General features: G+C 42.1%; 1 protein-coding gene across 3 annotated transcripts in view; it reads left to right on the plus strand.

Annotated features, from left to right (window-relative positions):
- ATP8A2 (ATPase phospholipid transporting 8A2) overlaps positions 1–21,597 on the plus strand; it is a 587,617-nt gene that overhangs the window by 440,052 nt on the left and 125,968 nt on the right. For all 3 annotated transcript variants that reach the window (XM_032838223.1, XM_032838221.1, XM_032838222.1), the window contains exons 31-33: positions 4,899–4,960; positions 5,382–5,438; positions 6,831–6,938. In XM_032838223.1, the coding sequence (XP_032694114.1) occupies positions 4,899–4,960; positions 5,382–5,438; positions 6,831–6,938 (227 nt within the window). The remainder of the gene's footprint in view (positions 1–4,898; positions 4,961–5,381; positions 5,439–6,830; positions 6,939–21,597) is intronic.

Genomic DNA, 21,597 nt, shown 5'->3' on the forward strand with positions numbered 1-21,597 from the left:
GTGGAGGGACGGGGTGGGGGGGGTTCACTTCCATGCCTCTGTGCAGGCTGATTGCCTTTTTGCCTGTATTGCCCTTTCCCTTCTCACCACCTCCTTCCTCCCCAGTAGCCTTCTCTGCCACCCCTTGCTGCTTTGTGTGAAGTCATGTTCTCACTCTCGTTTACACAGATGGTGGTTGAATAATGTTCTGAAGGCTGGCTTGGGGAACTCAACCACTCACCTGAGTTTGGGGGTTGCTTTTTCCCTTTCCAAAAAAAAAAAAAAAAAACCTTGCAATTTTAAATATCTGACTAAAATAATAACAACTAAACTACTAAACTAAAAGAAGATGTTTTTCTCAGTGGAGCGTGGAAATCATAACAGTGCTATTAAATTGAAGCGAAGTGGGAAGAAAGAGTGTGTCCGCAGCGTGCTTCAGGAATATGCTGGACAGTCTAAATGGACTTTTCTGCGCTTGAATTATCAGCAAGCTGTAGCATATTGCTACATTCAGTCACAAATGATTTCTGAGGACTTCTGATCTTTCCTTCAGTAGTATGTTATTGGCAGGATCTAACAAAGATGATGCCCACAGGCATTTGCCTCTAAAACAGTTGAAATATAACCCGTAAGAGAACAATCCATTCCATGGGAATTTCCTCAACAGGGTGTGCAGAGTGGTAACTTGTGACTTGTCTAAAGGATGTTGTCTTTTCGAGACTTTTGGTGGGTCCCAGAATCTCAGCTTAGTTTAGGAGTTTCTCCTTCAAGGAATAAATTTTTTCCAGATGGTAGAAGTTTGGAGTGGGGCAGGAGATACTCTTTCCTCAGTGGAAAACTAAAATACAGTGCTGAGTTACCTTTCCAAAATGATGAACAGAAATAAAAGGTTTATCCTGGCTTCTCAAAAAGTTATTTTAAGCTTATACAGGTTACCTCAAGTGTAAACATTGTATTTAATGCCAGTGAGCATTATACTCACTTGACAAGGTAGAAATTAATGCATTATAAAACTCTAGAAGCTACATTTGGAAAATGTCTTTTAGTCTTCCCTATTTTTTCTTTACCCCAAGTTGCCCACAGAGCATTCAGTAGTCCTAAAGGTCTTCATGGAGGTCCTGTCCTCATAAGCAAGCTCTCAGTCCCACAGGTAATCCCAGAGTTTGCCCCCTTCTAAAGGCCATCTGGCATTGCGACTTGCATCACTTTGTACTAAAGTCTCCCGCTGTTTCTTCCTGTCGATTGTGGGACACCTGGGGGGTGCGGGGGTCACTTCGTTCTCTCCTAGTCTGACTAGAGAGAAGAGGGCTCCCTTTGTGCATTAGATGCTCTCACCTCAGTATATTCTACACGTTTCCATATACTGTCTTTTGTCTTACCTCTGATACTGCCGTTCTCAGGCCAGGCGATTTGACCCCCAGGAGACATGTGGCAACACCTGGAGAAAGTTTTCATTGTCACAGCTAGGGCGTGGGGACTCCTGGCATCCCCCAGGGGAACGTGGTGGGGGGGCGGGGAGTCCTGCCAAACATCCAACAATGCACAGGACCATCCTGTGTAACAAAGACTAATCTGGAAAAATGTCAGCAGTGCCAAGGTGGAGAAACTCGGGGCTGCTGCTGTGCCCGCCTAACTCGGGTTTCCTGGGGTTGCTGCTGTGCCCTGCGTTTACTTCCGGTGTGACCCAGAGTCTCTGTCACAGGAAGCTAATGACCTGTCAGCCTTAATTCTCTCCTGCAAGTTCTTTCCCGTTAGGTGTTGGTATTTCAAAGGAGTACTTTTTAATATATATATTTTTTCCTTTTGGAGTTTTCTTTTGTTCTTTGGGATGCTTCTTTTCTAGCTCGGTAATGAAAACAAACGCTTATTTACAGTTTGTTATGAAGTGGATGACCTTTTTCATGTCATTTGACTTCTCTTTGCCACCCTGGTTTTCTCATCTGAAATACGCAGATAATACTAGGTCATGCAGTTGTTAGAATAGCAAAGGGATTTTACATATATTGTTATCATGTACTAACATTAATAATGATAATACATTAGTATTGTTATATTAGGAGGTATACAAATATAGGTAAAGTGCTCACAGAGTGAGTCCTAGAATCATATGCTCCCTCTTTTCAATGTAGAATTTCTTACGTATAACAGTTTTCTGTTTATGTCCATAAAATCTGAAACACATTCTAAGCCTTTCATATTAGACAAATGCTTTGTATAGTTCATTTCTTTTAGTCCATGCATCAGCCAACATTTGAAATAGTCGTACTAAAAGGAAATTCAGGAAGTTGTCAAACCTTGATTGTGATCTTCTATTTTCCGTTTAGTCTCATACCCCCTCTAACTCTTACACTGGGTCAGCGCTGACTCTGGACTCCATCGGGGCTTCGTGTAGGTAGAACTTCAGGGCACTGAGGTCATTGTTCTCCATCCAGGCAGATGGACTGAGACTAGGAAAACCCCCCTGAGCTAAACTGAACAGGAAGAAGATCTGAAACTCTCCAGTTTCTACCATTACAGGCCTGAGGCTGATGTAGCAGCGAAAATCGCAGACCTTATCAATAAAATTTTCTATCTTAGAGGAACCTTGGTGATAATTCAGTCATCATCATCTGTATCTAGTATAAAATCCCCATTTTAGAGGTGTGGATGCAGAACGGAACATTTTAAGGAACTGAATAACAGTAGAGCTGGGACAAGAGAGCTGGGCTGGAACATGGGCTTCTAACACTCATTGCTGGGCCTTCCCCCCACCCACTAACTGTCTCCTTCTCACCACCTCATTTGCCTCCATGTGCTTTTGTTTCTTTCTTAATAGCATCATGTTCTCTGTCACCTGTTCTTCATATTGTGAATCTGAAATATTGGCCACTCAATACCACGTTTTAATGTGTCACTCTTTTAATCAGTATTCCTATGTGAATATGACCAGAATCAGGTAAATGATATCAATGTTCACCTAGGTACTCAGGCAAAAACCTTAAATCACCCTTGATTTCTCACATTCGTTTCCACCCCCCATTTAAATCCTAAGGCCTGTCCTCTCTACCTTCAAAATATATGTGCCAATTCTTATCACTTCTTTCCTCTTCCAGCATAGTGGCTCTGGCTTGAATGTCCAGTAGAACTTTCTGTGACAGTGGAGGTGTTCTGTATCCATGCTGTCCCATTTAGTAGTCACTAGCTACCTGTGGCCATTGAGGGTTTGCAATATGATTAAGTGTGACTGAGGAACTGAATTTTTTTTATATCAGCTTTATCAGTACATATCCTACATTCTACTCATTGAAAGGGTACAATTCTATAGTTTTTAATATATCATGTGATTGTGCAGCTGACACCTTAATATTTGGGCATTTTCTTTGCCCCCCAAAAGAAACCCCATAACTATGAGCAGTTATTTCCCATTCTGCCCCCTCTCCCCCCAAAAACTCCTACCTCCTGACAATCACTAGTCTACTTTCTGTCTCTGTAGATTTGCCTCTTCTGAACAGTTCAAGAAGTAGAATCCTACAACAATTGCCTTTTGTGATGGCTTTTTTCACTTAGCACAAGATTTTCAAGGTTCACCCATGTTATAGCATGTTTCAGTGTTTCATTCCTCTTTATTGCTCAAGAATGGAAGGATAGGTGTTTTGAACTTTTTCCTTCCTTTCCTTTTAATGAGATTCTGCCTAACTTTCAAGTTATCTCCCCTAAATTTCCAGACCTTTCCTTTGTAAGTCGGTGGCCGTCTCTCTCCGTTCTCCTTGGATAACACTTCACGTTCCCCAGCAGCAGTCTTTTACTTTAGGTGTATAGCTAATGCAGCCCATAATGTCACTTTGCAGTTGATCTTTCCTTATATATGCAAATATTCCTATCTTGAATCAGGAGAAAGACCATGCCCTGGAGCTCTATCTATGGCCCCACAATGACCAGATTCTGCTTATGATGCTACCTGGTCATTCTGGTGTCTTAGAAAACTAAACAGATCTTGACACTTTAATGAGAGATTCCTCAACAAGCACATGGGTCAGTGAGCCCGCCCAAATATATGTGTATGGCAGCTACTGGGTTGGAAATTTGAACACAAAAATCCCTCTAATACTTGGCCTCTCAGGCACAGACCTGAATTTGAGTATAAAAGGGAATAAAAGGAGATTAGCAGTGCCATCCAAAGAAACCATTCCTGATGTTGAAAAAGGCTTTGACCCCTCAGGATAATAACCAGACTTTTCACAGCAGGCTAGCTGATGGAAGTTAGACAATTCCATTAGAGTTCAGCCTTAGTAATTGTTTTATACATTGTAATAGTCGTTATAAACGAAAAAGTGGACAAGAAATAAAAGCTTCAAATTCCTAGTTGTATTTTCTAGATGTCTCTCATTGGATTGTTTGCATTCCCCCAATTTATAGACTTCAGAAGTTTATGCAGTTGCATATGAGAACATGAGTAATGAATACTCCCTCCAAATTCTCTGAGTTCAATAATTATGAATTGATTTGTATTCATGTCGTTATCTTCCTTTATTGGCTCATAGTTCCAATTCACAAAAATTAAAAATAAATCCTAAAGGAACACTCAGAAAAAGTCAAATGCTTCTATAAATAAAGACAGGTTATTATAGTCTAACTCTTCCCTTTGCTTAACCCCACAAGGGGAGATTTTAATCCTTATAAAAATATAAATTTCAATACAGATCAAGTGTTTGGTTCATTTTGTTAGAAACCTGATTTTGTTTGTTTGCTTCATTTGGAGAAAATACAAGATGAAAATAATTCACAGTTAGAAAGAAGAGGCATTCGAATCACAGATGATACAGTTTTTGAAAATCCGTTACGTTTTGATAAATGTTTCTAAAGTTCTGTTTTTATATTCTGAACAAAACAGATTGCAGTGCTCTTCTGCTGAAGTTAGTAATAACTTCTTTGTTTTTCAGATACTGCATTGGCCAGTGGCCAGGCCACAGACTATTTATTTGTTGGAAATATTGTTTACACGGTAAGTTTCTCTCTGTTTACAGAACTGTTCTTAAGTGGCATATGTCGGGGCACTGCCTCTGGAAACCCTTTATATAAGGCCTTCCTTCATATTGTTTGTTTTAAATCTTTCAACTCAATAGTATACATTTCTTAAAGCTCAAAATGGTTGTGAAACGCTTACCTCATTTTCTAGCAGAGATTTTGCAGAGTAAAGATTTCTAGACAGGTGATGACCAGGTCACCTCAAGGCAGTTTCACATCTAGCTGTGAAAAAAAAAGCAGCACCGTAGAAGGTGATTTTTCCCAAATCTTTCCAAGCTAAGAAAAGCACAAAAGTGACTCCCACTGCCTCTGGAGTGGAAACTTGGGATTTCTCCTGGAAAGTAATAATAAGTCACCAAGGATAATACATTTTCCCCAATTCCTGTTTGTTTTCACAGTATGTTGTTGTCACTGTGTGTCTGAAAGCTGGTTTGGAGACCACAGCATGGACTAAAGTAAGTTTTCTCTGGAACTGTTTCTCTATCCACTACAGATAATTTGATGTCATGGATCTTTTTTTAAGCCTTGGGAAACCAGTCAGCAGGATTGAGCTATCTCATTTAAATTTTGCATGTAAAAAAAATTTTCATTTGATCTTTATCAGGGCAAATTTGCCATCCAGAGTTTTCCAATGATTCATTTGCTTGGCGCTTACTAACAGCTCTAAGCTATTAACAGTCCTTTCATTTCAAGTGTATATGCATGTTGTAAAAAAAAAAAAAAATACAGAAAATACAGAAGGACATAAAAGAATTTTTAATTTCCAAAAGTTTATGAACAAGGGGGCAGTTACTGTTATGACTTTTCTGGGTAACATTATAGATGTTTCATATGTATATTTTTAATAAGATAATGCTTTATGGAGCATATAGCTTTGTAATCCTTTTTTCAGTTTAAAATAGATCGTGGACATTTTCCACACCTTAAAGTACACTTCCCACAAAATCTTTGTTCATAATTAAAGAGCATTAAGTTTGATCAATATCCCATCATTTAATCATTCTCCAATTTTAGACATTTTGGTGACATGTCAAATTTCAGGATCATAACCCATCTTTCATGTTTGTCTATCACTGCTTTATAAATAGACTCCTAATTCTGTGCTGGGAAAATGAGGGTGGAGATTGGAGGTGCTTGTGGAAGTAGGGAATCCATCAAGTGACAATGGTAATTAATCCAGACAAGAGGTGATGGTGGCTTGGCCTGGGCTCTTACAAGGGGGTGTAGTGAGAAATGGTCAGATTCTGGAAGCATTTTTGAAAAGCTAACAGACCTTGATGGTGGATTATGTCATGGAGTATGGAAGAAAAGAAGTCAAGGATCATCATATTCAGAGGCAAAGGAGAAAAAGCTAACAACTCAGCAGATGCTTAGAAGATTGTTAAGATGTAATATCCAGCCCAGATTTGTAAAAAGTTCTTTGGAAAATGAAAAGAAGAATCAAAGTTTCCAAAACAATAAGTAAGAACATCTTATTCTTTTTTGTCCATGTGGTGCTCTCTTACTGGACTAAGGTGAACTGGCCAATGTAGCTCCAAGTTGGATCAAGCATTGGTGAGGACCAGTGAGGGGCTGGCTAAAACTGTGCAAGGGGTCTAGGAGAAGGTCTGCTGAGGCAGCAAAAGCACCTTGATCTTCAGGGTAGTTTGGAGCCTCCTGATCCTTGAATTCATTGTGTGACATTCTGAGACAAGATAATTACAAGATGGCACTTTCCAGTGACTAGTGAAAAATGTATCCATGAAGAAAGCTGGCCTGGACACAGGGTTTCTGTTGCAGGTGGGGGTGCGGGTGGCTCACCTGTGCCAGCAGAGAAGCCCTGCCTGAGCCTCTATTTCCTTTTGCAGTTCAGTCATCTGGCTGTCTGGGGAAGCATGCTGATCTGGCTGGTGTTTTTTGGTGTCTACTCAACCATCTGGCCCACCATTCCCATTGCTCCAGATATGAAAGGACAGGTCAGTGCTCCTAACTGTGAGTGGGCTTTCCTTGTCTCATGACACTGATGCTTTCTGGGCATGGGCTCTCTGTGTCTCATGACACCAGTGAACTTCAGGAGAGGTTGGTGCAGCCTACTTCCATCAACATTCATCAGGAGAGAAACAGACCAAATTAGAGAATCTGAAAGAGGTTGCCTTGTCCACAGAAATGGCATTGGAAATTTTAATATTAGAGATTGTCAACTTACATCTGCTGGCCTACCCAGCATGTTCATGTTTCCATAATGAATCATGTGTTAATTACATACAGCCCTGATGTATCCAGGTAGTTCATGGCCCTAAACTGGAGATGTTCTGAGTCATTTGCCATCCAGTGGTGATGCAGATGGTCGTTGTGAGGTTAAGTGTATTGTTATGCTCTGATTATCAGTCACCTGTGAAAGATAAATCTAACAACTCCATTAGCCAGATCATTGATTAACCAGAATATCTCATTGTTCATCTCTTGAACTAGAGAGGCTCATTTGAATTTTTTTTTAGTATTTTCTTTTCTTTTGTATTATCTTTATCCAGTGTTTGAGACTGAGCCTTCAATAGTGACAAGCTGGATCTTAGAACCCTATAGTATTGGGTCTGGAGAGGAATTTGACAATTCCAGGTTGCAAACCACCTCAGTTTATAGATGAAGCTGGACAGGCCCAGACACTCCAGCCTCACCCTGTAGACCCCCATTTTCTGATCTGCTCATTTCTAGCACTGTCCTAAGATCCCAGCAGGTGGTTGCCCCAGGCTCTGTGCTTTGGAAGCCTCTGAGCTGGCCAGCCTTGGCTAGGTCTGTTCCTCTTCACAGGGTGAGAAGCCCATGGTACACAGAGCCAGAATCCTACTTCTAGTCCATTCCCTGGGTTTCTAAGATCTTGAGTTTCCTTCCTCAATAGCCACAAAAGCCCACTTCCCAGGCCTGCATGGTCCTTTCCCCATATCCAAGCCTTTGTGAATACCCTTAGCCCAAGGGGCAGCTAGTTGCAAGACACATGCATTGGGCCAATTGGATGTTTGCCTCTCTATAGCCACCCTGACTTGCATGAGGACGCTTATGCTGGGGGACAGATACGAGGATGAGAAGAGAAGGCCTATGGGTCAGGGACTTCCACTGGTGTTCCTTCCCCAGGAATGCATATTGTAGGGCCAGGCCTGTGCATGGCACATCTGGCTATTATCCTAGCCTCACTTCCTCTGCAGAAATAAGCCCAAACTCCTGGGTCTGCCCAACTATAAATACATGTGCAGCAGCTGTGTCATGTGAGATAACCCAGGGGTGGCATTGCTTGCCTTGTTCCCTTGGCTAATCAGTAGCCGTCAGACCCCAGGGCGTCCAGGACCTCCTCAAGTGCAGGTGTTGGCCAGGACAGACCTGTGCTACAGAAGGGGGCACATAGTCCCCTAACACATCTACACAGTGAGGAATGAGGACAAACCCATAACACACTTGGCAGTTCTTTCCCACACGCAAGTGGCGATGGAAATTACAGCGCGTTGAATGAATCAGGAAGATTGTAGAGCATTTCAAGAAATCAGTTCTATTTTAAAGCAATGTGATTCATCCCCCCCACAAACAAACCAAGACAAGTATTCACAACAACAATGATCACTTGGCAAGGCGGTGGTGCCTAGAATATCTGCTTTTGGGTTCTCTTCCTTCTGGGAATGGGCAGGTATGGCCTTGTGACTTTCTTTTGGGGAATTTTATGGTGCGGGACAGCAGCTGATTGCTGCAGATAGTTTCTTAGGTGAGAGGAGAGTGACAGCTAGCAGAATGGGATCAGTCCATGTGTGACTGGCCAACAAAATCAATTTTCTTGGAAGCCCCTCCCAGTGCCCTCACCAGAGAGATACCCAGGTGTACCCCCTCTGCGTGCATCTGCAGCAGCAACCCTAGGTTAGAGGTGCCCAAGCTAGGTTGGCCTCTGACTCTCACTCCAAGCCACAAGCTACTTTCCAAGGGCAGAGAGGCCTCATCTGCTGGGCAGATACTACTAACGTGCCACATGGTCACTCTCCAAGTGTGCTGGTCTGTGTGTGAGGGCTTGGCCTAATGGTGAAATTTCTGTCGTTGCGGACCTTTCAAACACATTAACAAGGTATTCCTATCATCCCAAAGCAAAGAAATCATAATATCAAATCACGTATCGTTTTGTATAAATTTTTTATTTTTTTGTTTTTTACATCATTCTCACTGTTTTGTTGGTTGGTGGGTTTGTATGAGGCAAATGATGTTACTTGGAAATCGAACACAGCTGGCTAAGGTGAGGTTCTCATTAGACGCCAAATAAGATGATTAAGGTAGTTTTCATGTCATGGGACTTCCGAGTGGGTATTCTGCTGTGTGTGTGTGAAGGCCTGTTTATGATCACTAGTCTTCCTCCAGGGTAGACCTCTTAGTGGGGACAGGGTGTCAGAAATACAGTGTCAGAGCCATCCTAACACTCTTTCACCTACTATTGCTGCCCAGCGTTTTGTTCATTCTTTGAAGCCTTTTGAAGAAGCCCTTATGTGGAGAGTGACCAAAACTAGCCAGAGGTCTCCCAAAGACTTCCTGCTGCCTCCGAGGGAATGACAGGCTGTCATGAAGAAAGCTGGAAGCCGGGCTCGGGTACCAGCAGGAACAGGGCTCCTCGGGGCTACTATTGAAAATCAGCCCAAGCCATGGTCATCTCTTTGGTCCTGGGTGGGCATTATGGACTCAGTGTTTGTGTCCTCACCTCAAAGTCTCGTGTTGAGGCCCTACCCCCCACTGCGATGGTATTTGGAGGTAGGGCCTTTGGGAAGTAACTAGGTCATCAAGAGGATTAGTGCTCCTTATAAGAAGGAGCCAGAGAGCTAGCTCACTTGTTTTTTGTCTTGTTGAAGATACAATGAAAAGTTAGTTAGATGCTGAAAGAGGGTCCTCACCATCGTGCCAGCACCCTGATCTCAGATGTCCAGCCTCCTGTACTGTGAGAAATAAATGTCTGGCTGATAAGCCACTCAGTCTATGGTATTTTGTTATAGCAGCCTGAGCTAAGACAGTTGGTGAATGCTTAGGAGTGAGGGGTACTCTGGGAAAAGACTTTTATTATTATTATTATTATTATTAGATGTTCCTAGTGACTTGTATAAACCATTTTTTTGTAGTTCACAGAGCAGTAGGATTTTGGCAAATGAACACGGTTCTTTTGAGCTTTGGAATGAAACTAGTGTTTAATGGCAAACAGCATTTCTCACTCGGGAGCCTGAGACAGATGCCCCACACAAAACATTCTGTTTGTTCATAACATCCTAAACTGTTGAAAAGGTACATTGTTCCTGCTGGGATTTCCTAATGGATTTGGTTAAATATTTCTTTCTTTGTCTTGTCCATTATATCTAGAGTTTTTCTCATGAGGGAGAAGGCAGGTTTTTCCTTGAGGGCCAGAAAGACGAAGGCTCTAGATGAGAGTGATTTTCCACTGTCAAAGGGTCTTTATCTTCCCTCCAGCACCTCATGATATGATATGCAAAACCCAACCAGACAGTGAGCCCCAGAAAGTCCCAGTGGAAGTTTCTGAAATCAAAGAAGTCATCTGCAGACTCCGTCTCCTGAAAATACGCATTTGTGGGATTTTAAGGGACACCTTGTTTTTCCATTTTTCTAGGTCCAAACTAGATCTAAAGTGAATTAAAAACTCAAGTTATGTCTATCCTGGTTAAGGCCAAAGTCCCCTACCAGGGAAAACATGTGCTGATGTTTTTCCATAGGGGACCATCTGCTTTTCCTTCTCCCAGTAGCATAATCGCATCTCTGTAATGGGTCCCCAAAGCCAGTGCTCAAGGTAGAAAATTTCAAACTTCATTTAGCTCAGAGCTGCCTGCTGAGGAAGAGCTTTTGATTAGAGATGAGGAAAACTTTATCTAAAACCGGATCAGGAAATGTACTACTATTTTCTTCACGTTTCTGAAGGCTTTTGACTTGGGAAGTATCTGAGGGGATGCCATCTCATTTGACGTCTGTGTAAAAGGCTAAAGAGACCTGCCCCAACTAGCTCTGTCACCTTTGGTAAATCACTAAGCCTGTGTTAATTTCCTTATCGACAAAGTCAGAATAATATTATCCACCCTCATTATCTCTGAGGAATGTGGCACAGGTATAATAAGAAAACCCAAGGGAAATGGAAAACATGCCTGCTCTTTTTTCGGAAGTAACTAATTAGTTTTGAACTTCTGTAAATAGAAATATTGTGACTTCAACTCCTAATTCTTTTGGCCAAAGAATTTTAACATTCTATAGGTTCTAGATGTGCTATTTCTCAGTAAGGTCCAGGGACCACCTACACCTGAATTATCTAGGTTACTTGTTTGGGTTTTTGTTTTGTTTTGTTTTGTTTCTGTTTTTAAAGATTTTATATATTTATTTGAGAGAGAGAGAGCATGAGAGGGGAGACGGTCAGAGGGAGAAGCAGACTCCCCATGGAGCTAGGAGCCCAAAGCGGGACTCGATCCCGGAACCCCGGGATCATGAACTGAGTTGAAGGCAGTCGCTTAACCAACTGAGCCACCCAGGTGCTCTCTAGGTTGCTTGTTAAAAAACAACCTCCTCCCCACCCAGAAAATATGTTCTTGCAATATGCATGCACACACACACACATACACACACACACACACACACACACACACACACACAGTCCCTGAGTGCATAGCCCCAGCCTGTGAATTTTAATAAACCTCTGAGTTGTTCCTCCCTGAATGTCTGAGAACTGCTCCAAAACACCTGAAATATTCCTCCGTCTCAGTGTTTGAGTCATGCAGGGTGTTCTAGGAGAAGATGGTGTTATTTAAAATATCCACAGATGATTTATGTCCCCTGGGCAGTGGTTACGTAAGACGTGGCAGGAATCACCAATGACAGCTTTAAGGCACCTCGCTTTCTAAATAGAGAATTATACCGAAAGACATTACATCGTTCGCCATGGAAAAATATTCCTCATCACCTTTGGTGCTTTTCCTTTAACGTCCTTTTCATTGCTAGTAAAAGAGGGGAAAAGAACTTTCACTTCAAAGCCTACAAACTGCTAACTCTGTCTGCCGTGCCAAACTCCCGGCTCCAGCCAGGCTTTTTTTTTTTTTTAATCCCAAAGACAGGAATGGGTTTACATTTGGGTTTTATACCACACTTGTGTATACATGGTGCAGATCCCAGTGGGTGAACAGTATACCGAAGGAGGAGTGGTTGCCACTTGGTCAAACCCACCACCCATCTTCCCTAAGTGACTGCTTTCTCCGGGACTTCACAGAATGGTAAGGTCTCAGGCCCAGGTCTTTTCCACACCAAATGTAAAAAGAGGGGGTTTTGTTTCCAAGTGGCATGTGCTCTGGGAGATAAGCAAGGCAGGAGGGTCATGGCCCCATTGGCCCCTATTTTTGCTCAGCTGGGGTTGTAGAACATCTTTATAGGACAGAGACTGGCCCGAGGGTGAGGAGGGAACCTGTGTGCAGGTTAACTTTCCTGGCGTGGGACAAGGTTGTTTCACCCCCAGCATCCATCATCCACCACCCTTTCTGAAGGGGCCCAGTTTGTAGGCAAATACCGGACCTTGTGTAAGAGACCCAGCGCCTATGCAGTGTCATTTCTGCCCCTGACTCCAGGGGAGAGCCAGATCCCAGCTCGTGCTCTAGTCAGTGATTCAGAAACCCAGCAGGAGACACAGGAGACGTTCGCCAGGGGCTTCTGAGATGGACACATGCTTGCACCTGGGAGAAATCCATCAAAGTAATGGCCTTCTTTTGTGTGTGAGGTAGTTGCTTCTCTGCTGCCCAGAGCTTTTCAGCCGTAAGGAGGGAAGCTGCCATGAAAGATGGCTGCTACCATGAAAGACGTGATCTAAAGGGAAAAAAACAACCAGAGTCTCTTGTGCAATTGTTGAGCCACCAAATGAAGGCAGCATCCAAGTTCCCTCCAACCCACAGCCCTGCTGGCTTTCCAAGGAGCACCCTGTGCATGTGCTGCCTGTCCTCCGTGAGTAGCATGAGCAGGGGAAAGGCACCCCACCCACACGCAGGTGTTAGGATGTTTCTTTTATACTTATCAGCATATAATCAATCAAGGAAATACGTACTTTTTTTTTTTTAAGATTTTATTTAGTTACCAGAGAGAGAGCACAAGCAGGCAAAGGCAGAGAGAGAAGCAGGCTCCCCACTGAGCAAGGAGCCTGATGTGGGCAGCGGCTTAACTGACTGAGCCACTCAGGCATCCTGGAAATACATACTTTTGAAAAACAGGCTTAAGCATTAACATTGCATACTATACTATATTCGAAGTTGGGTGGGTTTAGATTTCTTTAAAGATTTGGTTAAAAAAAGAAAAAAAAGATACCTAGCAATAAACCTAGCTAAAGAGGTAAAAGATCTACACTCCAGAGACTTAAAAACACTTGTAAAAGAAATCAAATGGGACACAAAAACATGGAAAAATGTTCCAGGCTCGTGGATTGGAAGAACATACATTGTTCGTTAAAAATGTCTATACTACCCAAAGAATCTACACATTTAATGCAATCCCTATCAAAATACCACCAGCATTCTTCACAGAACTAGAACAAACAATCCTAAAATTTGTATGGAACCACAAAAGATGCAGAGTAGCCAAAGCAATCCTGAAAAAGAGAAACAAAACTGGAAGCATTTCGATTCGAGACCTCAAGCTCTATTACAAAGCTGTAATCGTCTAGACAGTATGGTAGAGGCACAAAAACAGACCCATAGATCAATGGGAGGGAATCGGGAACCCAGAAATGGACCCTCATCTTTTTGGTCAGCTCATCTTCGACAAGGCAGGAAAAAGTATCCAATGGAGAAAGACAGTCTCTTCAACAGATGGTGTTGGGAGCCTGCATGTCCTTCGGCTGATGGTTAAAGAAGAGGTGGTGTGTGTAGTCATACACATGCAGGATTATTACTCAGCCATCAAAAACAATGAAATCTTGCCATTTGCAGCCACATGGATGGAGCTAGAGTGTATTATAATAAGTGAAATAAGTCAGCCAGGGAAAGACAAGTACTACATGATCTCACTCATATGCAGAATTCAAAAAAGAAAACAGGTGAATAAATGGGAAGAGGTGAAGGGAGAGAGGGCAATAAACCATAAGAGACTCTTAATGTGGGTTGATGGAGGAAGGTGGGTGGGGGATGGGCTAGATGGGTAATGGGTATTAAGGAGGTTACTTGTGATGGCACTGGATGTTGTATGTAAATGATGAATCAGTGAATTCTCCAGAAACAGTATTGCACTGAATGTTAACTAAGTAAAATTTAAATTAAAAGTAAATAAATAGATAATAATAAATTTAATAATAATATATTATATATTATATAATACATTATATATAATATGCAATAAATATATAATATATAATATATAAATATATAAATATAAAAATAAAAGAATGATAAAAATAAAGAATCACTTTAATGTCACAATTATTGTGTTTTAGGTAATAACAACCCAGAAACACCTAACACAAATACTGCAAGCTTATTGGAATTATCTTTAATATAGCAATATTGAATAGAGTAGGTCCTATTTTCCTCAAATAACGTACTTCACAAGTCTGTGGCCTCGTATATGTGAAAAGTGGTCAACCTGATAAGGTAGAAAGCCCTATCAATAGAGACTTGCCTCTTGGCTTGAAATAACTTTCTGGCATCTTCTTTGTACAGTTTTCTTATTTATTGAATTTGGCCAAGTTATTTGCTAAAGTCTGATTTTCCTTCTGGCCTTTAAACTTGTACACTCTGTGTAATAATAAGATTGACTTGCTGTGTTTCTGGACATTATTATCTGACTAAATAACATATGAGCAAAATTAAGGACTCCCTGGTTTCTCCTGTAACTCTTGTCACCCACATCCAGGGGGCCCCCCATTTGTGTGTGTTTGCTGTCCTTAAAGGCACCCCACTCGAATTCTTGTCGGAGGCAATCATGGGAATTGAGAAGCTTTAAAACTATCACCAAAAATTATTTATAAAAAACAAAACTTCACTTGATCAGGGATATCAAGATGAGTTCTCCCTGTAAATATTTGGCTCTATAAATATTTGGTCTATAAATATTTGGGCTCTAAAATCAGAAAATTCAGGCATCGGATGACAGCTCCCTCAGAACATGGCCTTTGTAGTTGTTACATGTCATGCCAAGTTGGGGTTTTTTGCCTTTCCCTGATTTCTGAACAAGGGGGAAGTATACTTTTAAAAATGAATGAGCTCCTTAAAGCAATTTCAGATTCTTTGTATGGGCAGGAATGGGGCCAGCCTCTTTCTCCTGGTTGACTCTGTGCCAGAGTCCATTGTTCATAATCTCTGTGACTGTGTTATCCTGAGCCTCAGTTTCATCAGGTCTGTGGAGAAGATAGTACCTATCTTTGGAGTTAATAGATTGAAGAAAAGAAGGCATGTAAATAACATTAGGTACTGTTTATTGAGAACTTACTATGTCTCAGAGGTACCTTCGTATAAATATGCTGTACATTTGCAATTACACAGTGAATCAAACATTAGCTCACATGGTAATCTGGCAGCCATAGGAGGGTACAGAGGCTTGGGAAGAGAGCAGCGGCACGTTGGACAGGCTCCAGAGTGGAGTAACTGGAGCTTGCCAAGGTAGCTAGACTCCAGGGTGTGGATGCCCAGCCTTGGTCACTATGAAGAGCCCCCAGGGTATGCTTGGTACAAGCCACGTGTCAAATAAGTGTCAGTTGAGTCTCCTTAAAATTTTGCTTTTATTAAGTTGCGTAGTAAGACACCTACCCTGCAGTGTAGTAGAATTTTTAATACAGGGCACCTAGGTGGCTCAGTCAGTTAAACATCTGCCTGAGGCTCAGGTTATGATCTCAAGGTCCTGGGATCGTGTCCCCCAGCGGGTTCCCTGCTCAGCAGGGAGTCTGCTTCTCCCTCTGCCTGCTACTCCCCCTGCTTGTGCTCTCTCTCTCTGCCAGATAAATAAACAAGACCTTTAAAAAAAAAAAATAAAGAATTTTTAAGACATAATTGTAGAGTCAGAAGCCTACACGTACTTTGTGTTTGAGCTGCAATCTTCTGGCATTGAACCCCAGGAAAGTAGGTTTCAGACAATGTCTGTTGTGTGTGTGTGTGTATGTGTGTGTGTGTGTGTGTTTTAAGTACATCATGGAAAGCCTTAATTTTCAAGTTCCTGCCCTCCCTCCCCACAGACACACACACAACCACCCACCACCACCACCGTTCTCTTTCTTTTGGCAGTTTATTTTATTTTGGCCTCTCGTTTCAAGGATGCTGTGTGCTAATTAGAGGCCAGGCGGCTTTGATTGTGAGTTATTTTTCTCTTCAGTGAAAGGTTTTGTTGTGGTGTTGGCATTTGCCATTCACTCGGATGTTAATTTTTTTAAATATCTGTCAGCAAATTAAAGTACACATTACATGCTGATTTTGTTTGTTTGTAATATTTATACTCAGCGGTCACAGAGTATGTTTGATGTGGTTTTGAACTTTTCCTTTCTCCAAACATGTGGAAATGTGTATGCGCGGCACTGGGGTTGAGAGTTTCTATGCAGGGGTTTACTTCCCGGACATCTGCAGAAGAAAATGGCTTTGTCTGGTGACCACAGTGGGGGACCGTAGTCCTCCCACCCAGAGACCTCTTTCTTTAGGTTTGTTCGATTTAAGAGGTGCAGAGCTGCCTGAGAAAGGCCAGCAGATAAGGGATTTGTGCAAGGAAAGATAACCTGGCAAGAAAAGAGTAGGTTAAACCAAAGAGAATCACAGCCTGCTGTTAAGCCCATGCCAGGCCTTTCCTATTTTGTATAAAAACAGTGATGCAAAGCTGCTGTCACCAGAATCCAAGAAGATCAAAATAGTGAAAGGATTTGAAGTAGGTTAGCCCTTTCTTCCATGACTCTTGTGGCCATTGGCATCATAAAATCAGAATCCACCGAGGAGATTGTATGCTCTCTGAATGGCAATTAACCAGCTGTCGTAAGAGTTTGACATTCCTTCAGCTAAAGGCAGGAAAAGAGGAACATAGGTTACCTGTGTCTGTGCCTGTAGTGCACATTCATTCATGAGTGTTATTTTAGTTTTTTCATTTCTGCAACCTGATTGTAACAAAAGCTAGAAACTGGAAGATGGACATGTTTGTGTAGACTTCTGGGCACACTGTGAGGGCAAGGCCCACCCACTCGCTCAGCAGCTGCGGACACCTCTTTAACATCCTGGGTGCAAGAGCATCTTGTCACCAACCACCTGCCCCACATCACTTTCCTGTTTTCCCGGTCACAGTTCCTAAAGCCTTTCCCCTCTTCCAGAACATGCATTGAGACAGTGCCATTTCTGCCTCTGTTCCACCTCTGGAACTGGACCGGCCCCCCCACCTCCCAGGGCTAATCTACCAGGGTGTTCATATCGTGGTCCACGGTGACTGATTCAGAAATGGGCATGGTGACCCATACCAGGCCACTTAGGGACAGTTCAAGGACTTTTTTTTTTTTTAAGATTTTATTTATTTATTTGTCAGAGAGCACAAGTAGGGGGAGTGGCAGGTAGAAGGAGAAGCAGACTCCCCGCTGAGCAGGGAACCCGATGGGGGACACCATCCCAGGAACCTAGAATCATGACTGGAGCTGAAGGCCACTGCTTAACTGACTGAGCCACCAGGTGCCCCTCAAGGATTTTTTTTTTTTTTTTTTTGACAGGCAGAGATCACAAGAAAGAGAGGCAGGCGGTGGGGGGACGGGTGTGGGGAGCAGGCTCCCTGCTGGGATCATGACCTGAGCCGAAGGCAGAGGCTTTAACCCGCTGAGCCACCCAGGCACCCCGGATTTTTTTTTTTTTAATGGAAACTAATAAGGGAAGGGGAAAGCACTTTTGCTGCCAGGCTTATTATATAGAGATGATGTCAGCCTGAAGTTGCCTAGTGGCCGCCACAGAGAGAGCCTGGCTGGGGCTCTGAGCACAGCACAGAGGAAAAGCTGGACTGAGAGAGAAAGAGAGAAGACAGACAGCATTGAGTGCAGTGCTGGATCCAGCTGTGCCTGAAGCTAGGACTTTCTCTGAATGTTTAGATGCACATACTGATATATTCCCATTTTTACTTAAGACCATTCAAGTTAGATTTCTGTTCCTTCTGAAAATGAAGAAATTGCTAAGTGACAGACACAAGAGGTAAAACTGGGTCAAGTGAAGATAGAACTCTCCTAGCCCTCTGGAAAGTTGGCAGTCATTGTTATGTTGTAAAAAAGCAGCTTGTGAACTTTTCCTGCTGTCTCCAACTTGAGTGCCATGGGACGTTGCCTACTTTTTGTAGCCTCCCCCTCCTCCTTCCCTACCCAAGGACAAGAAGACAGGTTTGGGTAGAACAAATTGTTTAAAACAGGGATGTTAAGAAATGGAAGCTTTTCTGAGAGAGACGTCTTTCCTTTGGCAGCCAACAATTCGATATGTCAGCTTCGAATGATCCTGAGCAGTGCTGTCCATGCTGTTCATTGTCATGAAATATCATGAGCGACACATGGATACAGTTCAATTTTCTAGCAGCTCCATTAAAAAAAAGTTAAAAAAAATGAAGTTAATTTTATTAATCTATTTAGCCCAACTTGTTATCAACATTAAAAGAAATCATTAGTGGGATAATTTATGGTCTTTTTGTACTAAATCTTTGGAATCCAGTACATGTGTTAGGTTGACAGTATATCTCAAGTCAGACCAGAACCAATGCAAGGGCTCAGTAACCACCCCTGGCCGGCAGCCCCTCTCCTGGCCAGCACAGCTCTTGACCAACAGGGAGTTGGAATCCCAGACTCATTCTCCAAAGCTAAATTTAGTGCAAGCAAGATTAGGAGGTAAGGAAACCCAGCCTCAGTTCCAGTTGGGTCCCGGGAGCAGCTTGGTCCTCCAGGTCCCTTCCCTGAACGCAGGGGGCGCCTCCCTGACTTTCATTTCAGTCGCTTGCACTTCAAAGGGTCTTGGCTCTTACACAAGGCCTTCCCTAAAAAGTAAAATCTTGGACAACTGAGCTGTTAATCTGTGCTTATTAATTGCTTTAAGCAGAGTTTATAAACCATGATTTATATAGTGTGGGTCTGATTTTAAGTAGTTTTTCCAAAGTGTTGCTTAATACCCCAGACATTTCCTCCTGAATGTGGGAGGGAAGAGGTCAGGATCCAAGACTTTGGTCACATTTATGTCACGCAGCAACCAGCTGAGCAGTAATAACCTATGGCACCGAAAATAAATTAGATTTCTTCGTAAAAAATGGTTAATGTGTTCAATGAGTGGTAATTTCTAAGTAGGATTATTAGTCATCTAAGATCATGTGAACCCTTTGTCCTTTTTTCCTGCTAGAATTCTAGGCCCCTTCTTTCCATCATGTTGCTTAATACAAGTCCTGTCATTTTTACCTCCTAAATGTCTCTTACATGTATCTTCTCCCCTCCAGTTCTGATCCTGTCCAGTTAGTTTGTACCATAGCAGTTTTTTGCCTGGATTATTACAGTAGCCTCCTGACTAGCTACTTAGCATCTAGTCTGTCTGCAACCATTGCTCTACTGCAGTCAAAACAGTCTCTCAACACAAATCTGAGGCTTCCTTTTGCCCTCAGGAGAAAGTTCCAGGTTATATTCCTGGTCCCTGAGGCCCTGCGAAGCCCTGACCTCTTCTCCTGTAGTACTGTTCTTCACTCCTCACCCTGCCCACACTGGTCTTCTCTTGCTTCCTGGCCTGCTGCATTTATACTGTCACAGTGCATTTTCACTTACTCCCCTCAACTCCTGAATGGCCTAGTCTCCACCTTCCACCTAGCTAATGCTTATATAGTTTTCACACTTCACATGAGTCAATCGCTTCTTGGCCTTTTGGCTAAGATCAAGTGCAGACTTCACATGAGTCATTCCTTCCTGAGGATGCCTTTCCTTGCATTCCTGACCAGGCTAAATCCTTCTAGTACATGTGCCCTTAATTTGACTTGCCTCTCCTTTGTTACATTTACCACAATTAAAAATTTACATGTGAACACAAGGTAACACCCTACACCCATTAAGGTGACCTCTGTTTAAAAAACAAAAATGGCAGGTGTTATAAAAATGTAGAAAACTGAAATCCTTGTTGGTGAGAATGTAAAATGGTATATCACTATGGAAAATGGTATGGAGGTTCCTCAAAAAATTAAACGCAGAGAGGCACCTGGCTGGCTTTGTCAGTGGAGCATGCAACTCTTAATCTCAGGGTTATGAGTTCGAGCCCCACATAGGGTATAGAGATTGCTTACATAAATAAACTTAAAAAAAAAAAGTAAACACAGAATTGTCATATGACCTAGCAATTCCACTTCTGGGCATATGCCCACAAGAATGTGAAGCAGGCCCTTGGAGAGATATTTGTGCACCCTTGTTCATAACAGCAATATTCAAACAGCCAAGAAAGAGGGACAACCCAAACGTCCACTGGTAGGTGAACGGATAACCAAAAGGTGATCTGTAGGTCAGAGGCATATCGTGCAGCCTTTAAAAAGAAAGACTTGACATCATGCTAAGTGAACTAAGCCAGACACAAAAGGGCTCATATAGTATGATGCCACTCACGTGAGATACCTAGAGAAGTCAAGTTTCTAGACACAGAAGGTGGAACCGTGGTTTCCAGGGGTTGGACGGCGTGGGGGAAATGAGGAAGGAGTGTTTGATGCGTATAACAGAGCATCAGTTTTGCAGGATAACAAAGTTTGAGATGTATTGCCCAACAATGAGAACACAGTGAATGCTGCTCAACTATGTACCAAAAAATGGTGAAGATGATACATTTTGTTAGGTGTTTTTTTAATCACAGTTTTTAAAAATGTATTTTAAATACATGTATGTGATTTCATAATTTATATCAGTTTCTTCCTCTAAACTGGGAGCTGTAAGAGGAAAGTGAATGCTCTTCAGTATATCCTCTTTCCTAGCATTCCATAAATTGCATAAAAGAATGTGAATTAATAAAGTTAAATGAAATGCCTCTCACGTAGCCATGGGGAAAGGACTTGGCTTTGTGCAATAGGTTCTTAGTCTCTGTTTGCTGAATTGATAACAAGAGCAGGTGCCACATACTCAAACATTTGGAAATCACCTGGAAATGATCTGCACATAATAAGTGATGGGTAGATTAATGAATTTAGCATCCTTTCATAAGTGTGCTAAAAACCAGTAGCACAAACCATACATTTTTCCCACCCAAAGAATGATTTCCACTTGAAAGATTTTAGAACATTTCCAGTTAAAACTGTAGCCAAGCTATTTTAGCTACATGGGTGAGATCTGCTTCATAGTATTTGTTGATACTGGTATTTGTAAAGGGTTAATAGTAAGGTCAAATTGCTTCAAGATAAGTGTTTGTTTTGGAACTGCTAGTAAAGGAAAGGCAAAAATAGAATAAAGAAAGATTCTTGAGTACATAATCTAAGGACGTGCTAAGCTAGTCATTATCCAGTGGTCTTATTATGGGAGATAAAACTGATGAAGACAGTGCATCTGGCAGAAATGTAAGTCCTCTAACCCACTGTATCATCGGATGGCATTTTCATTATTATATTGAAGAGACTGATATGTTTGGAGTAATATAAATATAAGTGCATAGTTGAAGAGAAGGTTTTGTTAAAAAA

The sequence above is a fragment of the Lontra canadensis genome, unplaced genomic scaffold (assembly GCF_010015895.1).
Source record: "Lontra canadensis isolate GAN:19392208 unplaced genomic scaffold, GSC_riverotter_1.0 scaffold103, whole genome shotgun sequence".
Lineage (NCBI taxonomy): Eukaryota > Metazoa > Chordata > Mammalia > Carnivora > Mustelidae > Lontra > Lontra canadensis.